This window comes from Excalfactoria chinensis, chromosome 4, assembly GCF_039878825.1.
Source record: "Excalfactoria chinensis isolate bCotChi1 chromosome 4, bCotChi1.hap2, whole genome shotgun sequence".
Lineage (NCBI taxonomy): Eukaryota > Metazoa > Chordata > Aves > Galliformes > Phasianidae > Excalfactoria > Excalfactoria chinensis.
Genome location: NC_092828.1, coordinates 35,862,861 through 35,885,426, shown reverse-complemented (window position 1 = coordinate 35,885,426; position 22,566 = coordinate 35,862,861). Strand labels below are relative to the sequence as shown.

Here is a 22,566-nt window from a genome sequence, read left to right as displayed (position 1 = left end):
CTTAGCCATAATCTGTACATAAATAAAATATTGCCCTGCACATTCAAACTCCAAATGTTTTATTTCCTATCACAACAATAACAGTTTCTCTGTTTTTCTGCAACAGCAGTAATTTTTAAACACAGTGTTTCAAATATCCAGAATAAAAGATGCACAGAAACAAAAACTAAGAATAAAAATGTGTAACACTCATTACCAAGCTTAATTACTCAGTTACATTTTTTAAATCATTACAAGCCTAAGAAACATTTTATTTCCCAAAATGGAAAATATGACTTTGTTTCTCTGCGTGCCAGGAGGATCTATGACTGTGTAAGGAAAGTGGTGTGGGGGTTAGTGATGTCATTCCAAAACCTACACAAAGCATGAAGGAAAGCAAAAAAAAATGAAGAAGAATGTTCAAGAAAAATGAGTGGCAAATCTATTTTTTATGTATGTACTACTAAACACTTTCATTAACAGTGACTTTTTCTCCCCACTTACCGTGCTCACATTGACTTTAATGACGGGAATAAGTGATCTCCACGAAGAAGAAGGGTCTTGAGATTCTGTTTTTACTTTCACACTGTGGAAAAAAATGTTTATTATTATTCAGTCTTTTCTGTGAAAGAACTAACCAAGCTTTTATTCTAGGGATCTTTAATGCACAGCTCTTTGAAAACACTTCTTCCCACAAGGGTACTTCCTCTAAGGAACCTGCTAGCAGTGTACTGCAGACTCCTCCAGAGCCTGGAGGAGTAGCATGAAGCTTGTACCTCAGGTGCTGGTATACTGTGAGCTGACACAGGCAGAAAACAAGAGAACAAGTACATCATCCTTGAGGAACTTTGTTGTTTTTTTTTTTCTAAATACGCTTCAAATAATCCTTTTAAGTCTTTCGTGTGTGATCTGTCATTTCCCAAAGGCAGAAGTCCTTCATGCATGTGTCAGTAAGAATGTAAACAATAAAACATGAAGAGACTGGTTTGGAGATTCAGCCCCTATCAGGACTCAGCACTGTCACAGCCCGCTGCAAGCAGCTCACTACATAATTTAGGTCTACAGTTGAGTAGATAACAACACTACAAATAAGTAAGTTATGCTGTTTGACCTCCCTACATCACACAGATAATCAGATTCAATATCTTGAGGGATTATTACTACTACTGAGCAACACCATTATTATTCTGCAAGCATAATCCTTTTCAACACAACCTCCCTTTCCACAGCAAGCTTCACATAGATTTTTCAGCTCGTCTGTGATCATTAAGCCAGGGGTATTTGGTTTGGCCATTTTTAAAAATTATTGTAGTGGGAAGACTGAGGAAAGAAAAAAGATTTAAACTGTCAGGCTTGTCAGTGCAATTTCTCTACTGTGCTTCAGCCATTTGGCCTCCAGAGCTTACACTAACAAAACATTATCCAATTAGTTCAGCACTTCATAGAACAAAGCATCAACAAAATAGCAAAATGAATAATAATTTACCTTTCAAGATTGGTATGTGTTCTCTGCCTTCCATTCACTTGTGCTTTTTCATCATCTTTCTTTGCTGGAATTATTGTGGGATCCAAGCCAAATAGCTCTTGAAGTTGTCCATAAAGCTCAGAACGGTTGTACACATGAAATTCAAAGTCATTCACCATAATATACAGTCTTGTTTCTGCCTTTGGGTCTAAATGAAGAGTAGGAAAAAATTCCTCATTCCATCTTAACATTTATATAATATTTAGTTTTATAGATTTACAGACTACTGAAACAATCTTCATGGTAGTGAAAAGCTACCAAACTACATATGAAGAAGCAGTTAAAACCCACACAAAATAATTATGCTATTTCAAGCAAATCAGTGAAACTCAGCAAATACAACAGCTGTATACAAAACATAAAGTCTGAACGAAATTCCACCCTGGGGTCACAATGCAAAAATAAACCCAGGAAGGAGCTGTACAGAATGGTTTATGTGGGTTATTTGGTCTCATATATATAAAACAAATCAAAACCAAAAAAATAATCACTCATGGCACTAAATCCTCGCTGCCAAACTCTCTTTTCAGCAGCACTCAATACCAATTTGATCCCAAAAACTGAAACATTTTCTAATAAAGCTCAGCAGTACAGAAGGTCTAAATTGAAAAGAAGTTTTCTTTTATTTAGAAACAGAAAGCAAAAGCATGGAGAACTAAGAAGCAGCATATTTTATGCAATCAATCAACATTTTCACAAATTTTAAATGTTAACTGCAGTATCAGCTCGGCTCTTCAGTACTTAAATCTAAGTTTAACATCTGCTGCTTGCATGCAGAGCTTTTTGTGACATACTTTGACATACTTTCACCTTAGATAGTGTGGCCTAGTTATATAGTTCATGTGAGGAAAAAGCTCACACAATTTCCCCCTAATTACCCAGTTGAAAGAGTGCCCGTTACACATTTACTCAAGAGACCTGAGCTGCTCTAAAATCTGATCTGGTCTTTGTAAGTCAAACATACCTTAGGAAACAGAAACACTGATGGTTATTACAGCATTCACATGAAACTGAAGGTAATATTTCCCACAAGACACTAGAAATAAAGAATCAGAGCTAACTCTGCTGCTGTGGTCAGTGTCAAGAGGAGGAACGCTGCAGCCCACAGTGTATGTGTCCAAGAGCTTAAGTTTAGAGACACTGACTTTATTAAATGCATTCTCTTCACCAATAAAACATATCTCCCCCCTTACATTATGTATCTACACAACAAATTGTCCCAATAAGAGCAATCCATCCTTTGCCCTAGTACCTGAGGGGAAAGCACCTCTTGGTCTGGCGAATATGAGCACTGGATTTTGTCTACCTAGACTTCACTAAGGCCTTGGACACTGTCTCCCATAACGTCCTCAGAGACAAGCTGTTGAGACAGCCTGGATGAGTAGACAGAGATGTAAGCTGAAAACTGCCTGAATGGTTGGAATGCCAGAATGCCCAGAGTACGATGATCAGCTGTAAGAAGATTACTTGGAGGCCAGTAACTATGGGGGTGCCTGGGCCAAATACTGAGTCCAGTCCTGTTTAACATCAGTAGTAATCTCGATCAGCAGGTCATGCTGCCACCCAGAGGAAACTCAACAAGAAATGCAGAGAAATGGGCCAACAGGAACCTCATGAGGCTCCACATGGGGAAATGTAAGGTCTGACATCTGGGGATGAATGATCCCAAATACACTGGTGTATGTTGGGAGTTATTCAGCTGAAAAGTCTCAGGTGAAGCTTCCATGTACTTCATGATCCTTCACCAGCCTTGCCTTAATAAATAAATAAAAGGAAACGTCTTCTAACATCCTTAAATACATCAGAATAAAAATACACTGAGGTCCCATCAGATCTATAATAACAAGACTTTAAGTAATCACCACTGTTAACAACCAATTCCCATTCCTGTTTCATGCAACATTTAGAACTACCCAACACTTCAGTTGTAGAACTTATAAACAAGACCAACAAAACACAACACACACACACACACACACACAAAGCCCGATATAAAAATACAAACTAATCATTACCACTTATATCTAAGCCTTCAAGAGATGTACACTTGTCAGACAAAAATGTTAACAGACTTCAAGTTAGTGTTTTTGTAAGAATACAGTGAGGTTTCAAAATGTTTATTAGCCCAGATTCAGACTACGCATTTTTCTGTAGGAATGTCTCACCTCTTCACCTAAATGACATGGTTACGTACTTAGGCTTTGATTAAGTAGATTAAAAAGTACTGGGAAGAATATATCTCAATAGGCTAAGAGTCATTAATGATTTTAATTTTCCATTTAAAAATAAAATAATCTTTGCTAAGTAGTTACAATGTAAGCTATCTTTCCTAGGAGGAATAGCATTTCTTTAAGAGAGTAATTTTTTTTGTTGTCAAACTCATAGACCTCTGACCTTCTCAATTACTTGGATCATTTGTCTGCTAATTAGGCAATCTTAAGTACCAGCAGTAATGATTAAAGCATTCAAACATTGACAAGCAAAAATACCACCAAAGGCAGTGCAGTAAGAATAGCTGTGTCTAAGTTCAATTTATTTTCCATTCTTTGAGCCACTAGAGAAATATGTTCTAACATTCAGACAAAAAAAAATCTATGAATACCTGTTGCACGGTAACCTGTAGTTATAAGAACATAATTAACTTTAAGGGTTAGTTCTACTTTCTGAATTACTCATCTTACTGTATAAAGAACTTGAGTCATGCATCTTATCATGTAATGTCTCAATAAAAAGAAAGCGAGCAACTTGCTCCAATTTATATCAGTAATTTGAAAGGTGTCTCACATTTACTTGCATAACATGCACATACTACTCTTATCACTGTTGAGCTGGTACTGAATAAGCAACAGCTGTGCAATCTTCCTGGCAAATCTAAGAGGCTTTAATTTGCACCATTAGTGGCCACTTCCAAAGAAGAGAGGCAGAGGGAGAGAAAGGCCCTCCAAAGTCCAGTCATCTTCTCAATTAGCATCCTCCTCAGTGGCACACAAATTCTATTTCTGTACCTCCTAGAACTAGCAATGGAACAGCGATGCTTCAAAAGTTAAGGGAGGCAGCACTTGAGACACCTATCCAACTAGATTCTCATCCCATAATCGTCTAAAAACATGTCACAAAGGTTGTTTGTGTTTTCTCAAAGCGTTTTCCACAGATATAATCAATCACTTCTATCCAGTGTTATTCCTCCCTCTTCAGTTGTGGATAAGAAAGAAAAATAAATGTATTTTTCCTCACTTGCTCACTTCTGTGACCACAGCTGTCAGCAAGACAGGCTATCAACTACTGAGCATCCCTTATTGTAACATTTTACTAAAATACTGACAAGATAGCAAATCTTGAAAACTAAAATCAGTTCAGAACAACAGAGTCTCTATTTATCATGGTTATAAACTTCAGTACAGAGCCAATTACTCTCAGACTACAGCTAATGAAGGCTACTATTAAGATAAATCATGTTTGTCTCGAGAAGGTTTGAGTCCTTGATTATAAATCCTGTATTTATTTTACTATGTTGTTTTAATACCAAGGAGCCAGCTTAAAAGAACTCATACCTCCTGACGTTTCAACATAGTCCAGGTACATACTAATAAATCAACAACTTGCATGCAATTGTGCAGAACAAGAACTTTTATGAAGACAATAAGTAAACAGAATTTAAACTTGGAAGCCTTTCTGAGATGCTTACCATGCTGCTTCTGTTTAGGGTTGTACATCTTCCACCAGCGAAATATGATAAATCCATCTTGGATTCTAAATTAGATAAAACAGGAATTAAAAGATTAATCAGCCAAAATTCTTTCAGCAGCTTCTTGATATGCTGCCTTGTGCACTACAGAGATTTGCAGTTCCAATAGTGTATAAGCAATATCAAAGGATAAAGAAATCAATGTCTCACAGTATAATATTACACAATTACCCTATTAGTTGAGCTTGTAAGGAATTCTACAGCCATTGTCTACTCAATGTTTTCCAACTTTTGTGATTAGAAAAATGTTATAAACTATTTGCTACTTTGCAGTTCATTAAACAAATTATTCTCAGTTCCAGTATTAAGGAAAACTTCTTGACCAAAATGAATCTTCAAGACATAAGAGCAGAAGCATGAAGTGAAAAGACATTATTAAAAAACACTTTTCTTCAAACTCTAGAATATTTTCATTTAGAATTATTAAGGACAACAAGAATCTTATCCAGCACGTCGTTTCAACTATTAATGGTCAAGCAGCAAATCAGCAAACAACATGCCTATCTCAACCATCTTAACCATGTCAAAATACTATGATGAAAAGAGTCTGCTTAGTTTTAAAATTTATAAAAATCAGTATTACTCACTGGTAAGACAGCATTTTGATTACATTACTTAGACATACATTAGAACAATGACTCCCTTGGAAATCTGTACCTGATAGACATGTCTTCTGTGATGAAATAGATTTCGCGAACCATGACTTTTCCAGACAGCACAGAGAACGAAAAGGAACCTAACGTGAAAGAGTTCACAGTGCATTAGCCTCAACTTATAGGCACTTTAGTTACCTGAATTGCGTTTGCTTGGTACCTTGAGCTTTCCTTTCAAAAAGGCACCAACTTTCAGAGGAGATGGGAAGTCATAAGTTCAGAATATACATGACAAAAAGTACACAGCTCTAAGAGCTGCCAAGTTTGGCGCCAACCATGAACACAACAGACCACCAGAGAGACATCAGTCACTCAGGGATGCCTACATGCCTTGAAAAGCTTGGGAGACAACTTAAGGAAGATATTTTGAATGTTTTTAGTATCATGCAATTTTATGTAAGACTTTAATTATGGAAATAAAGATTCTTGCCTGAAGAATTCTTCATATTTTAAATGGCTATCAAGTTGGCAGTGCAATTGTAGTGACAAATTGTGTCTACAGCAGAAAAGGATTAATAAATACAAAAAGACCAGAAGGCAGACCAATAGCCTATATTTTTCCTAATGCTCTTCACTTCAGTCACACATAGTTAAGTAAACCATGACTTGCTAAAACAAAAGAAACAACAAAAAAACCCATCACATTAATAGACCGAAGGCAAGCTGTTAATCATGGGAATTTATTGTTATGTTCTTCCTACTGATTAAGATCATGAAGAACACCATGTTTTGCCAGCTGTGTCCAGCTGTCTTTACTTAATAGTAATTTCACACTGAAATTTTAATAAAAGCTCATAGCAGTTGGTAAGATTTTCTGTATCACTGTCAAAAAATTCAGATTTGAAAATGGTTCAGATTACAGTTCTCAAAGTCTTGAGGGCACACTGAGGTAGGCTCTGTGGCAGATGGGTACGTGTAAGGTTGTTTTCTCTCATTTTATTTCAAATGTACACAATATTTATGATCAATAGTTGCATTAAAAGTCCAGAACTAAAGCAGTCATTCTAGAAAGCAGAGAGAGGAAGGCATGGAAGAATAAACTGAAAGGAAGTTAAAAGTGCAATCAGTGTGATGTTGTGGGATATAGCCCTTTGTCTCAGAAACAGATATTTCTGAAATGTGGGTGAGCACCCAAGTGATTTGTACTGACCTTATTCAAAAGTATTTTAAATTTTATTTATTTATTTAAGTTAATGGATTTTAATGGGAATGTTCTAGCTAGCATAAATTCAAGACAGCATGTTCCTAGTACAGATTAATATCGTTAGTTGTTCTGATAGCTTCTTTGGAAAGCAAGGACACTGCCATAATGAGGAGTCAAGGCTTGAGCGTGCTTCTTCAGGCCACCCTAGCAGTTGCTACCCATGCTTCAGATGCAGTATAACCACCTCTAGAGGCACTGGGGAATAGGAAACTGTTGCCCCTTAACATCAGACTACCAGGCTAATTCAAGCAGATCTTGGCTGGCTCATGCCAACCTCTTTCTTTTACAGAAACTGATTATTATGATTACAGGCTTTTGAAAAAGAATGTACAGATTTTATGTACATTCAAGCATAACGACTAAAACAGTCAATAAAACTAGATCAAGTGAATTTTAAGATAAAATAAAACATCCATGAACAATTAGTTGTTTTACACAGAATGGCTCAAGTTGGAACAGACCTTAAGGGAGGCTCAAATTCCGACCCCGTGCCATGGGGTTTCTACCTACACTTAGAGCACCATATTGAACTTTTTTTTTTTTAAACATCAAATCCATACCGATCATTTCCAAATTCCTTTAATGTGGGAATGCTTTGATTTTAGCTACAGTTGTTTTTTAGCAAATAAAAGCATAATAAAAAGCAGTAAATGAACATGCAACAGCGCTACTGTAATCATAACTTACCAATATGGATGTAGCCATGTTTATACAGTCTGTTAAGAACCAGCGTTAAAATTAGTCCAATGTTCCGGGAATTATAATAAGTTAGGTAGATAATCCATCCGCAAGACAATATTGTTGCTGTTGAAAGATTAAAATGAATTAAAATACTTTTAAAGTATACTGACCTGGATAAAAGCCTTACCTATTAAGACTATAAAACTCTTGTCTATTAAAGCTATAAAGCATAATGTTCTTCCTATAATCCAAAAAAAGAAAAAATTGATACTGATGGAATGTTTGGATGAAAGGTGTGAAAAGGGGAAAAATGGAAAACGGCAAGTTCAGAAAAGTACAGATTCTTCACAGCATTTGCATTGCCCAGTTTGAAAAACTGGCCTACCGAGGATCTGCTACAGGAATCACACGTTTCAGTGTCATTTCTTACCATGCAATAAGTTAAATTTCATAGATGAAATAACAACTGGCATTATCCCACACTATCATTTATTTTACAATTTTCTAAATGACCCACAGAAGCCATACTACGTTTCTTCTCCAGGCCACCAACTCTAACTTAAATTTCCTGAACACTGAAAATTTTACTATCAAATCCAAAATTATTTCCCAAGTTTTTGTAACCTGAGAAAAATAGAGCAGTCTTTGGCTTAACAGAAAGCTGGCAACAGTTAAAACATGAACTATGACAGGTTAAAAAAGAAAAAAAAAAAAGAAAAAAGAAACAGCAGTCAAGTGAAAAACGTGTTAAAACAAAACAAGAAAAAAAAAGAAAAGAATTAGGTCTGTTAATCCCCAAAGTATTTTTACTTTAGTTGATTAAGAGCTGGTAACCTATTTCGAACTCCAACAGTTCTCAAAGATTCCAGAAGGACAAACCCAAAAGGAATGCAGCTGCCAGAGAACGGACTCCTTCTAACTCACACTTGATGATTAACAATCTGCTTTGTCTGAAGCAGAGCAGCAAATCCAGCAATATTTGCATTTACAGTACATCCATTAATTACACTAACTGACCTTTATAACAGAAGTAACAGAAGTTTTCCATTTATATATACTTAATATTTAACTCAGATTTATTGTTCTTTTTATGGGAAAACTGAAGTGCAGAAAAACATCTGGGTACGCCTTCACTCTGAAGAGACTTGAGGTGGTTGACACAAAAATATTTAGGAAAACACCTTCAATTTTTTGCAAGTGGATGCTCCACTGCTTTATAACAATGCCTGTGCTTTGTTTGACAGTGAGGAGGAGACAGAAGAGAAGGACTTGTACAACTTTGTCTTTTCCTTCCTGGAAGATGGATTCAACATGACCAAAACTCAAGTAGCTCGTGCACCCAGGCAAGTAAGCTGCTTGACATGCAGAGCAAGTTGAATCTCAGATTTTGCACAGGTGCTTGCATGAAAACAAGAAATGGAGTGTTAAAACTAAATTACTGAAAGGAAACTACTGCTGGCATTCAGTGAAGGCATACACCATGGACTGCATTCACCTCACCTTGCTTTTAAATGAGTAAGCTGCTCACTGCTGCTCCTTTAGCAGTACAGGGAGTAAGGTGGCATGACTCACACTCAAGAGGGTCTCATTCCAGTCATAAAATTTAAATTGAGATTAAAGTTCAACTAGACACTTAACCTAAAGCCACGAATGTCAAGGTGACATTCTAGGAAAAAATAATGATAATAATAATTTTTAAAAAGTCAGCAAACTAATCAAGTTTCCAGGTGCTAAGGTCCTAATCCATGGTCTTTAACGCCAGCCTCACATTTGCCCTGGATTTTACCCCTTTTCACTCCTCTCAACAAATATGGTCTCCGCTACTAAATGACAGATCCTATAAACTCCACTGTTCCCATTATTATATTCCTTTATTTTAAAAGCCTCTTTGCTTAAGTTACATTTTGGAAATTACATCTGGAACATCAAACTGAATCAAACCTTTTTCGTTTTAAAATCATTCTAGAACCGAGCACCAACTCTTTGAAGAGCATGTTCATTTCTAGAATTCATCACCTCTTTCACTGTTTCAGGATTCAAGTGAAGATAAATTACTGACGTCTTTTTTTGTTCTGTTATAACAAGATGCCACGGATCAGCATATGAAAACAGAGGATGGCTGGTTGCAGCTGGGTCAGTTAATAAACATTACTTCAATATCTTTGCATCCAAACCCCATATATACCATACCTCATATGGTACCCCATAGGAGGCTACCAGGATTTTGTTTCTGTCATTGCTTTTAGAATACTAGGCAGCTTCTTACAAATTAAGAGATCAGCAGCTCCCCAAAACTATATAATTGTTCACAGGTCTATCTGTCCTTAGAAAAAGGGAACAGAATAGATAATTTCTTGACGTCTCACTCCCTCGTCCTTGAAACCTACAAACAAGTAAGAAAGCTAAACAAAGCTTTTGGTTTAACTTATAGTTGATGTACAGAATTGTTTATATTCTACATACTTACTAAGTAGTATTACTGATAGTTTGCTTTGTGAATCCGCTGTGAAGAGTGAAAAATCAGAGAAAGAAAACATACTGCTGTCTGCCACTGCCACTTCTGTACCTGGTGAACAACCTGAGCATATCTAGGTTTCATTCAAAGGTTGTGGAGACAAATTTTTCAAATCAGTTCCACATCCATCTCTTGTTTTACCACAAGCAACTGTCAGCACGGTGACTTCTGCTATTTTCATGTTGATTACACTTAGAATTTCCATACGCCTCAGCATGACGATGCTGTACATCACTTAATAGTCATATGACAAGAAAAAATCTATTTTCAATGCTTCTGTATCTTTTGGCAAGATATCAACATTTTGAGAAGCATGTTTAAAAGTACACAAAAAAAAACCAACCAACCACTTAACCAAAACTTAACCAATTCACCTTACCTACTAACAGCCAAACAACATTGGAGTCGTGCTCTGTTAAGAAGTCTTCCAACTGTGTGATACTTGGGACAAAGCTATCATTTTTTCTTTGATCCATCGCTAAATTGTTTTTGTGCCAGCACCTGTAGAACTGAAGGGGAAGCAAAAATCAATAAATAAAGAAATAAAATAGTTCTAAGTATATTACACTGTGCAGAAGAATGTGCCATGTTAAACAGTCCTTGACAGCCTGCTTCACACAAACATGAATTTGCTTTATTCCTTCAATGGCATTTTCGTGAAATCCCTTCTCTTCTAGAGTAGAAATACAGAGCAGAACACTGCTGTCTGCTGAAACAGTTTCCAGGCAGGTGCCTACCTAAACCAGACTGCAGATCAACAACATCCCAGACTATGCTCTCTAAATTTAGTAGCCTGACTGCTCTTACAGCACATAATAGCAAGCTAACCCCCCAGTAACTCATGGATTTTATACTTATTTTTATATGCAGAACAGCAACCATATTATTTGAAAACAAAAAGGATATGTGCTATTTCTTGAAGAGATGAACCACTCTCTAAAGGCAATTTTAGTTCAAATCTCTATTCATGTACTCACGCATTTTATAAACCTACTCCTGATTTTTCTGGGCAACACAGGAGAGAAAAGAAGGCAGTTCCCTGTACCAGCAAAGAAGTCATAGCCCAGGACAGCAATTCACAAGTTCAGTTTCCAGCTCCTGAGCAAATGGAGACCAACCAAAGAATTTGCTCATGTTTGATTGCTTCCTTCAGTAACTAAGCAGAGAAAGGTGATTTCCTTCTATACATTAGAAAGAAGTAGGTGTTTATCTCAGAATATGGAAGCATCAGGTTGTTTATGGGTACGTGCAGAAGCCCAAAGGTTGAAAGACAGCTGAACTTGATCCAAGGTTTTCACTCCTCATGTGAGCTGCACTAAGCCAAGATCTAATTCAGAAAAGCAACAAGTTAGACCTCCTGTCCTGAGGAGGTATCACAGAAGTACAGCTACCTCCTCTGAGAAGCAGAGGTCTGCTCTGACCACATATCTTCTCCCTGGGCAAGTACATATGCAACTACATGTGTACACAAAAATTCAGGTGGGGATGAGTACCAAACCAGCGCAGGACTGTACCAAGGTATCAGTACTCAACACAGCTCTGCCTACAGCTCAAGGCAGCTGCCATTTGGCATCCTACAGACACTGTATCTATCATGCACTCAGCCTGCAGCGCAAACCCTGCATCCCTGAAGGAATGAAAGGCTCAAGGCTGCACTCCCAACTAATCGAGAGTGACAAAAACTTTCCACAGCCTATTAATCCAGCATGCCCACTAATTCCCTTGCTTCACAATGGATTTGCATTAGTCACTGTAAAAACTGACTACACAGCATTGCTGTTACATAGAGCGTGGAAAACCAGTCCTTCTGATCTTACGCCTTTATACAAGCCACCCATAAATCACCTTGCAACTGGGTTATATTAATTAAGCATGATTAACAGGGAGTAGCTCAACTCAATAGCATTTGTAATCACACGGCAGTATTTTTCTTGCATTAGTTTCATTTGAAGTTTTTTCCCTTGGACATAAGCTGTCAAGCCTTCTTACAGAGAAATCATTCTTCCTTTTTTTAAACACCCTCCAGCTCCTGGCAGCCGGTCTTGCTGTCAACATTCAGCTTTCAAGAAAAAAAGAATTTATTTCCTGTCTATGTGAAGTCTCCAACACCTTCCATCCAGAGCAAAAGAACTAATAGCAAAACAAAATGGCAAAAGAAGCACATCATCTTTGAAAAAGCAAAAGAACTAATATTTATCCAGTCTTTCTTGTGGTATCCATACCATCTCTCAGTATTATAAGCTGAGAACAAAGCATGGAACGAGAAGTTGGAAATACTCGCCTTCAGCACATTTGTTTCTCTCCTAGTTCTATAAATAAAGTACCTTGAAACTATGATCTGCTGGTGAGGAGCTCTGTGGTGAGGGACCTGGGATGAAGAAAAGACAGGGATCTCTAGAAGTTGTTCAGCAGTGAGCCACAAAGATGATAAAGGCCTGGAGCATCTCTTGTACGAGGAAAGGCTAAGTAACCTGGGGTCTGTTCAGCCTGGAGAAAAGAAGACTGAGGGCGGACCTGATAAATGTCTATAAATAACTAAAGGGAGGTGGGAGGCAAATGGATGAGGCCCGGCTCTTTCCAGTGGTGCACAGAGACAGGACAAAGAGTAACGGCCTAAAACTTGAACACAGGAAACTCCATACAAACATGCAGAAGATCTTCTTTACAATAAAGGTGATGGAGCACTGGAACAGGTTGCCCAGACAGCTTGTGGAGTCTCCTCTGTAGAGATATTCAAGACCTGTCTGGATACCTACCTGTGGGACCTACTGTAGGGTACCTGTTTTTACATGGGAATCAGACTTGATGATCTCTTAAGGTCCCTTCCAACCCCTGCAATTCTGTGATATGAGCCTATGGTCCAAAGTAAAGAACAAGTACAGCCCCACTAACCACCAGACACTGTTTCTTCTTTCCTCTCAGCAAAGAAGCCACTAACTTAGCTCCCTTACAAACAGGGGTAAGCAGAGTGACTCACAAACATGTCTTAAAAAGAAGCCCTTGTTTTAGAAGAGCCGTTACAATGGCTAATCAAATCACATAATGGCAATGTGATGTGCTGTAAGACATTCACAATACCTTAATGAAAACTCCATCGTAATAGAGGATGCTCTGCGAGCTGCCCTTAGGAGCCCTGGGTCTGTGAATGGCAACTGATGAACACAATGCAGGATGGTGGAAAGAAAACACGATTTTCCTCCCTTACTTGCAAAAAATAACCAAATTCTACTCTTGTGATCAAGACCACAGTAGAAGCACTGCCAAAAAATAAGGACCATCTTAACAGACAACACTGTGCCCCCAAGATTTTTTAAGAAATCACCATTGAAATTCCTAGCAATTCAGGAAATCATACGCTTCCTAAAATACTTCCAAAGAAACAAAGCCAACAATACACGATACAGAGACAGGATACTCAAAATGGTTATGGCCTTAAGATTGTAGCAAGACAACTCAGAGACTGGAAGCCATGGGATCCTGATATTACCCATTCAGAGTCCACATTCATCATTGTCATCACTACCCCACCCATAGGCTGGATATCCTTGGAAGTTCTCTGGATAACACTTGCAATTCACACACAGCTAAGCCCAGCAATCCCCTATCAGACATCGGTTGCAAGTTTTGGAGCTGCATGCTGATGCTTGACCCCACTGACCTCATCTGAGGCCCTTGAGGAGGGAGCAGCGTGGTAGTGGAAGTGCTGGTATCCAGAACAGGCAGCACTGTACTGGATGGACGTGGATCTCAGGGGCACAGGAGCTCATGTCAATTACAAAGCAATCTCACCTATGTGAATTAGCTTAACACATCCTTGTGCATTTATATGGCAAAGGAGGACAGACAGGTGGTATGAGGATCACCAGCAGCATCAAGAGGAAGTGGTGCAGTCTTCCGGGGACACATAGCAGCTACTCTCAGTGTCCAGCTGTTACGTACGTTCTTAAGGCCAAAGTCACTTCACAGCGCAACAAGAGTGCAACCCAACTGCTGCAGTTTGCAGGAGCACTGACCAATATCTTGGTGTACCTGTAGTTTAAATGTAAACTGTTAGGGCACTATTGCACAGGAGCAGTGTGCTTTCCTAAGCTCTGGGAGGCACAAGGCTGGGTGGGAAGCAATCCTTACAGCCTGCCAGCATCAAGCAGAAAACAGCAGCAAGGACAAGAAACCCAGAAATACACATGTACCTCTTCTGCATTTATTTACAGCATTTTATCAGAGTTTCCACTGTCTCGTGATGATGCTCTCATTAAACAAAGAACATGCTCCAGAACCACAACATACTTTATTTTATTTAAACACAGCCTTACTATTCAGTACATCACTTCTGACTTTCACGACTACATGCCATGTTAACGCATACAAAAAGTTTATTAAGTTCCTCCTCAGAGGACGAAAGGAGAAAGGCCAGAGCCCGAAGGCACCAAAGTGGAAGAATCACAGTACTGATTGTCATGGCAGTCCTTTAAGGTGTTGTACAACCATCTGCCTGCAGATGAGATGTGTGGAACACAGGCAGACAGAAGGCCAAAGCTTTGTCTGAGGTGGCACACTGGAACACTGGGGCCTGCTTCCCAGGCTCATGTTTAAAGGCACCTGCAGATTTCAGGCTTCCCTGTTACTCTAGACCTGCTCCTCCTGGTCAGAAGGTCATTATGTATAGGAGAAACATGCACCTAATAAGACTCAAAAACAAAAATAAAAATGATTAAGTCACAACTTATTCAATTTTTCTCAGTACTAAAAAGATGTAAGTGAAGGAAAATGAGGTAAGTAATCTTGCAGTCCTGAGGGGATGCACCTCATTTCCAGCCTTCATCCAGTATTCCACGGCAAATACACCGTTCCTAAAAAGCCAATCACTCAAAAGCAGCCACAACTATCTATAAACACACTTCAGTTACACCAAATCAGTAAACTAGATTAACCACAGCCTGACATGCTAACACTTAACCCCGAAGCAAACCTCTGCTTAAAAAAAAAAGCACAGAAAATATGCATATATAAGAATTGACTCCCGAAAAGTGAGACAGAAGCCCATCCAACAGCTGGACAGGTGAGGCAAAAAAAAGAAAAACACAAAAAAAAAGAAGCCCAGATCCAACAGTTTCAATACCCAGATCCCTTATCACACTCTGACTTCACCCCAGCAAGAACACCAACAAAACCCTTATTATTACTAAAATGTATGGGGGAAATGAAATAGGAACTTCAGTTCACTATGGGTATTGCTTACGTTTTCACAGAAATTAAGTGCTTACTGGGTATTTGTTAACTGGACAGAAAAGCAAAATCAGCTTCCTAAAATAAAGTGCACATTGGCTTCCTCATTATTTAAAGTTAATTTCCTCTCTGAGGACACTCAACTCTCGATTTCTGTAGTATTTGCTAGAAGGTAGAGTTGCAATTACACTCAAGACAACAGACTGAACAACACGAGGTAAATCCTGCTAGTCTAAATGAATGTATTTAGACAATACGCACGGATGCTTCATATCTGTAGTAAATGGTTCCTTATAGAAAAGCAAAGAAAAGGCATTTTTGAGCCCTATTCATTCCTCGCTTTCTCCAAAAGGGTCTCCAGGAATACCTGGAACAAAATGAGAGCTTCAGATAACTGAGTGATGTCGGAAAGAAGCCCTACAAATGTCAACAGAACTCAGGTGAACTTGCCACAGATGGTACAGCGATGCTGTCAACACCTGGATGCACCTCTGGTACGCCTCACAGAATGCAGAGCTGCCAACATTGGCTCTCCCCAAACATTCCAGCTGAGTCCGGTAACTTCCAACTAGTCCCCAGCCAGCCCAGGAAGCTCAACTGACCTGAACCAGCAAGTGCAGTAAAGGGGAAGGAAGAGAAGGAAAGTTGCTGGCGTGCTTGAACCAACAAGCAGTAAGCTGTAAAGAAGCTGCGCTAAAGCCTCAAACAGAAACAGGTAACGCACCTTGTCAGACTGCTGTGTGGATGGTAGCAGCTACATCCCTACTACCATGGTAGTAAATATTAACTTTAAAAATGAATTAAATCAGAATTGAAGAGCTCTAAGATATAAAAATCCTTTTTTACAGCAGCCTACCTGATAAGATTTGCTTTATCTAGAAGAGAACTTGCAACCACCAAAGAAGCAAATACATTAAATGTTAACACTCTTGAGAGAAGGAGGAAAAACAAAACAAAACAAAAACCTAGTTTAAGTAGTTTAGACATGTATCACATCCCAAAAAAGTACGATGAAAAAGATGACTGTTAGCACAAATCCAATGATTAGGTATCCAAAAGTGTCTGAAGTGATGTATTTCTTACTTGAAACCTTTTGAAACACCAATGCTTTTGGCACACAAAAGTTATCTTTAGAAACAAATTAAACAAAATACCATGAGAGATGATACCCTCTGCCCTTAAAAAAACAAAGAAACAGAAGTATAGATTTTCTCCTTACTATTTATTTTAAAGTACAGGACATCGGTTATAGTATATGTGAAACTAAAGAAACTTCTCTTTGCACCACCCAGCTTCTGGTCCAACAGTGCCCAGCTGAACTCCGCATGAGTTTTCATACTACTTTTAATTTGGGGGGTGGGAGGGAAATTGTCTAAGCATGCCTCCCAAACTTCCTCATGGGAAAGTTGTTTGGTCACTAATGTTGGCAGCTTCTGATGCTTAAAAGGAAAAAAACCAAAACAACAAAACCACAAGGGAACCTAAAGGCTCGTGTACTTTTACTGTTAGAAGTTCCCTTGTGTATAATACTCTATTAAGAAAAAAAAAAAAACAAACCTTTTTTGATGCAGTCTCAACAAAATGACTGACTTCTTGTCTTCCTCTTTTTTAGGTCTGCACAGCAGCACTGTACCACTGTACCTCTGAAATATTCCATGGAATAGCTTCTTATGTATCTCTCCCAAAGCATTTCCTCTAAATTTCTCCTCTGATACATCGCCAGATTATAAGGAAAAAGGGAGCAGTCTGCTAGAAATCAAAACTGAAAATGAATCTTATTACCACCTATCCCATCATCCTTTTGTGAGCTAAAAGTGCGTGTTCAGTAGCATCTGTGTCAGTCTGAAGCCAACCCAAACATTTTGGCACAAGTGCTATAAGAAGTTATAGAAAAAGATCAGTTGGTAGAGGAAGGCACCATCTCAGCACAGGACAACTGCACAGCTGCCCGTGACAAGAATGGTCAACTCTTAGCTTAATTCCCTAATGACACAATTACATAAAGGGACAGTTACCCAAGAGCAGCTGACACACACTCCACGTGCCAGAGTTTTCCAACTGCCTACCCAGAGTACACTCCTTCAACACAGAAACATAAGGTCAGAAAACACCACTAACACCACCCAGTCCAACCATCAACCCACCCCCATCACACCCCTGACCGCCTCTCTCAGTGTCACATTTCCACGTTCCTTGAACACCTCCAGGTACAGTGACTTGGGCACCTCCTTGGGCAGCCTGTCCACTGCCACCCTTCCTGGGAAGAAATTTTTCCTAATATCCAACCTGAACCTCCCCTTATCATATCATAGTATCATAGTATCATGCGAGTTGGAAGGGACCTTAGAGATCATCCAGTCCAACTCCCAGGATTCGAGCCTTTCTGTGTAGCAGAGCAGCATTTCTGCCACTTGCACCACAGTGGGGCCTTTCCCCCCAGCCTTATCATTAGTTACACAAGAGAAGAGGCCGACCCCTCACCTCTCCACAGCCTCCTTCCAGGCAGTTGCGGAAATCACAACATCTCTCCTGAACCTTCTCTTCCCCACACCCCTGGGTGCCACTCATAAGACACGTGCTCCAACACGGCACACAGAAAGTTGAAAGCTTCCCACAGAGAAGTGCTTGACACACAAGAACTCAACCAACCCAACACTGTTCACCACAACCAGAATCCACGCTTGCACTGATGTGTCCACAAACACACCGGCGTGACACACACACAGGCCGCACCCTGAGGCAAGAGTCCACTTGGAGCCCAGTGCCAAAGCGGGACCTCAATCCCTACTGCTGCCCACGGTTATCTGAACATCCCCCTTGCGTACTTTCCTGAACGACAGGCGCGCACCTTCCCAGCGGCAAACACTTCTGGCCCAACTGGTCACTGCACGCAGAGATGGGGAAAACAACACGCAACTATAACTCGTGTGGAGCTCACAGCTCCTTCGGGCCTCCCGCCCCACCGCACCCTCCCGCCCCACTCTCGTGGCCGCCACCGCCCCGCAACGCCGCACAGGAGACGGCCCAGCCCGGGGCACCGCCGGTACCGCCGCCCTGCTGGGGCCGAGGCCGGACCGTAGCACTACCGCAACCCCTCTCGACACCCCGCAGCGGCGCCCCGCACTTACGCCATCGCACTCCGCGGCGGCTCCACTCGGAACCCGGAAGCGGCGGCGGCAGCCCGGGCCCTACCTCACCTAACGGCGGACACCGGCCCGGCCCGGCCCGGCCCGCCCACCGCGCCGCCCGCCCGCAGCCAATCGCCTAGCGCCGCCGGCTAGCGGGGCCAATGGCGGAGCGGCGGCTCGCCGAGGGGGCGGGAAGAAAGGGCGCTCCACGGCCAATCACAAGAGGCGGGCCGCGGCGTCTGAGTGCGTGCGTGTGTAAGGGCAAAGCGCCTCTCCTCTTCCCGGTGAGGAGGTGTGTTGCGCATGCGCGGTTCGGCGCGCCTCTGGTGGGCGGGGCTAAAGGTGCGATGGGGAGGCCTCGCGTGCGGTAAAGCGACAGCGGCGGGCGCTGGGCGGGGCCCTCTGGGGACTGGGGGCTGAGCCCGTGTCCCCGGCCGGGACTGCCCGAAGGCACCAGGCAAGGGCCCTTGGCCCAGCCGTGGGGAGTCCCGCCGGGACCAGCTTTACCTTAAATGTTCGCCCTCGTGTGTTTTCTCACCGCATTCCTATCACGCTGCAAATAGCAATAAAAATATTGTTCGCGTGCCTTTGGTTCTTATCGCGCAGGTCACCTTCCCACCTAACTCCCCTGCTGCCTCAGGAGCACTTGGGGCACGGCCAAATGCTTTGTCCCCATGGGGGCTGCGCGCTGCCCCTGTGGGAGCGCTGCGGGTCAGCAGCAGCACCGCGGAAGGTGGGCCTTGGTGTGGCACCAGGGGAGGAAGGAAAGCTTTGACGTTGATGCATTCCTGGCTGGAGAAGAGACGGCACGGAGATCACTGGAGGAATAATATTTACCCCTCCGCTGCTTTGAACCTATTTGTTTCACACGGGGCACAAATATTTACCTTCTCGGTAAAAGAAACTTGCACTTTCTCCTCGGGAAAATATTTTGGTGTTTGGAAAAGCACAGCATAAATTTATTTTTAAACTCTTATCGATTACAGGGCAGAAGGTGTCCCAGAACAACCAAAATACAGTGAGAGGGAAAGTGTTTTTGTTCTTGGGGTCACACCACCATTTAAAATGACCAGGATCGAAACGTAGGAGCCAGGATGGATGGATTGCTGGGCCTTAATGCAGCTCCAGTGGTGGGGAGGAAAAGCAGAGTCTTAGAGTCTACTTGTGGAACAGATAAAATCAAGAACAGAAGTCGTTCCATGCAGTACTTTTATATAAAGGCCAACTTAAGTCCAACATGCCACTGTCTTATTTCATGTTCATACTGCCTGTCTCAGAGTTCAAAGTTCAGCTCCTTCCACTTTCACACTGAGGGCTGAATGCTTCTCAGCCAGCGTCATCCAACCCTGCCCAAATAAACCCAGTCTTCACTTGCTCTTGCCAAAGCCTGGTGCTGAGCGTGCTCAAACTGGAGCTGGCCGTGATGGAGCACTGGGCGCTGGGCTCTTCTGCATGTGGGTGTGATGGGATGGCTGTTCTATTTTAGCACTGACATGAGGTTTGTGGATTCTCACAGAACCCCTGCCTGATTGCCTGCTGCTCCCTTGAAGATTGCATTTTTTTGGATGTTTGTCTGTGTTGCTGATTTCCATCACCAGTTTCATTCCTTCCATTACCTCCCATGACCTTATGGAGGAGTGTCCACAAATCAGCTTGCAATACTTTTCTGTGGCTTCTTTTTTCTTCAGTAAGGATTTTTCCCTTCATTTTCTTCCCAGTAAGAAATGACCGTGGATTGCTTCTTTCAACTTTTCCTTCCATATGCTGGTGCTAAATGATGAAATATACTTGACATTTGAAATTTATTTGTAGAAATTACTTCTGAAAAGGTACGCAGATGATCAAATCTTCAAGATACGTTACCCACATCAACAGCAGCTCTCAGATTGGACTTGATTGTTTGCCTTTGCCTTTTACAATCCAGTCAGTGATTCACATCTGAAGAACGAGAGTGACACATCCAGCCATTCACAAGGTGTCTTGAGGCTAACAGGTGAAATACAATGTATTGTAATATGATTAGACGCCTAAGAAGGAGTATAATGAGATGATTGCCTTATCTGGACTCAAAAATAGTGGAGGGGAGCAAGGCCAAGGGTTTCTTTCACCGCATCCTCTACATCCCCTCTGGGTTGTACCAGAGTCTCATTCACTTTGTTGGGGAAACAGGCAGCTCATGATGGCATTATGTGCTGCACCATCAGCCCCGCCTGGAATGCTGTCCCTGGGGAAGAGCTTTTCAAGCTTGCCCAGCTTTTTTTCATGATCTAGAATCAGTCATACTTAATTCTTTGCAATGTATGATGTTGCATCTCCAATTATCAACCTGGGAAATGAAAAGAGATAAATGTTACTTCAGCATATAACCTTTAAGTTGAGGAAAATCATAACACTGTCCTTTACCTTTCTTTTAATGAGGTGACACTCCTGTTTGCCTCGGGGTGTTTATTTTTATGCACTGCTTATTTTTATCCAAGGGTTTTTTGTTTGTCTGTTTTGTTGCTGTTTTTGCTTCACTTTTTTTGTTTTAGGGGCCTTTCGGAAAGAGGAGTAGTCAAGTGAAATCACCTTTACATTCTTTTTTACCTCTTTTGTTTTGCAGCCAAAGACACCTCTTGGAGCATTATACTAAAAGCTCCCGTGTCTACTAATTTATATGTTTTATCTTTGGTTAATGTGTTCCAAGGTTTGAAGTCAAGCTAATTTTGACGTTGACAGAATTTATACAAAACTGGAAGCTTCTGGGCATGTGGCACTATTTAACAAAAATGTGACTAGAAACTTTCAATCTTATTTCTTGGATTACATTTTACCCTTATAAGGCAGCAGGAAACTGCTGCAGTTTCCAGGGAAGCGAACAATCACTGCTCTAGCTGACAGGACCTTGAAACTCCCAAAAGCATCAAGGGGCTGCAAAAGTCTCCTGCCAGCAGGGTAAGCAGGATCACACATCTGCAGTCAAGGAGCTAGAAGCTGATTCATTGTCATCACTTGCTTTAGGGGGCATTCATTTAATCAAGAAACTGTAAGGAACCTTCTTATGCTTAGATTGAATAGCTTTTGTCAGACAATCCTCTTGCATGGAGCTCTCTAGCAATATGGTTGGGAAATTGTTTTCTTGATGCTGTGCTCAATAGCACAGGAGGCTGCCAAAGTGCAGATGCAAACTTCTTACAGCTTAGGCTTCATTCACTTGGACCAAGAGCAGCAGGGAAAAAGCAGGAGCAGTGCTTTATGGAACTGCCTTCTATCTCCAGCTGTGCTGTAGTGAGCGCTTAGAAGAGTACAGAGCAGTGAGCGTACAAACAGAAGTACTGCTTGGTTTACGCTATCTCTGAATGACATCAGTGTTTACTATAAGAGTTCATTCCAACTGCATTCAAAACAAACACCGAGTTTAGGCATAATTGTATAAAAATAAACATCCTCCTCCTTCATCCGCAAAAGCTGCAGAAGCTTCCTACAGCATAAGTCAAAAGCCAGCAGTTAGTGGCCCAGAAACACTCTTGCTTCAGCTTAGTGGTAACATCTTAAATGCTTTGGTTCTTCTCATCCGAGGACAAAATCACAGACAGTCCTTCCAAAAACAAACACATATTAATAATTTGTATTAGATATATAATTTGATAGAGCTGGAAGTTGCTTGTGAGCAATTACAGATTTAATTCATTTCATACATGCCCTTGAGTGCTTACAGGATCTCTTTTTCTTGCAGAGCAGCTTCCCCCAGGTAGCTTCAGTGGAGCTTATCTATCCTTTAATGGAAGTTGCTTGTCTCCTGTTGTACGCAAAAACTGATTTCAAAACAGATTCCCTCTGAGCTGGAAGAAATCCTCCACGCTGTGCAAGGAGTTCACATCACATCTGTGATCTGGCTTGGATGTAAGACACGCAGAGAAGGACTGAGTTA

General features: G+C 40.9%; 1 protein-coding gene across 12 annotated transcripts in view; it reads right to left on the bottom strand.

The window, feature by feature from the left end:
* Positions 1-18,769, bottom strand: part of BLTP1 (bridge-like lipid transfer protein family member 1) — a 103,488-nt gene extending 84,719 nt beyond the window's left edge. For all 12 annotated transcript variants that reach the window (XM_072334123.1, XM_072334111.1, XM_072334112.1 and 9 more), the window contains exons 1-7: positions 18,657-18,769; positions 10,682-10,811; positions 7,794-7,910; positions 5,907-5,985; positions 5,190-5,254; positions 1,466-1,652; positions 484-565 (exon numbers count right to left, since the gene is read on the bottom strand). In XM_072334123.1, the coding sequence (XP_072190224.1) occupies positions 484-565; positions 1,466-1,652; positions 5,190-5,254; positions 5,907-5,985; positions 7,794-7,910; positions 10,682-10,778 (627 nt within the window). In that variant the 5' untranslated portion in view covers positions 10,779-10,811; positions 18,657-18,769. The remainder of the gene's footprint in view (positions 1-483; positions 566-1,465; positions 1,653-5,189; positions 5,255-5,906; positions 5,986-7,793; positions 7,911-10,681; positions 10,812-18,656) is intronic.
* Between the last annotated feature and the right edge of the window lie 3,797 nt (positions 18,770-22,566).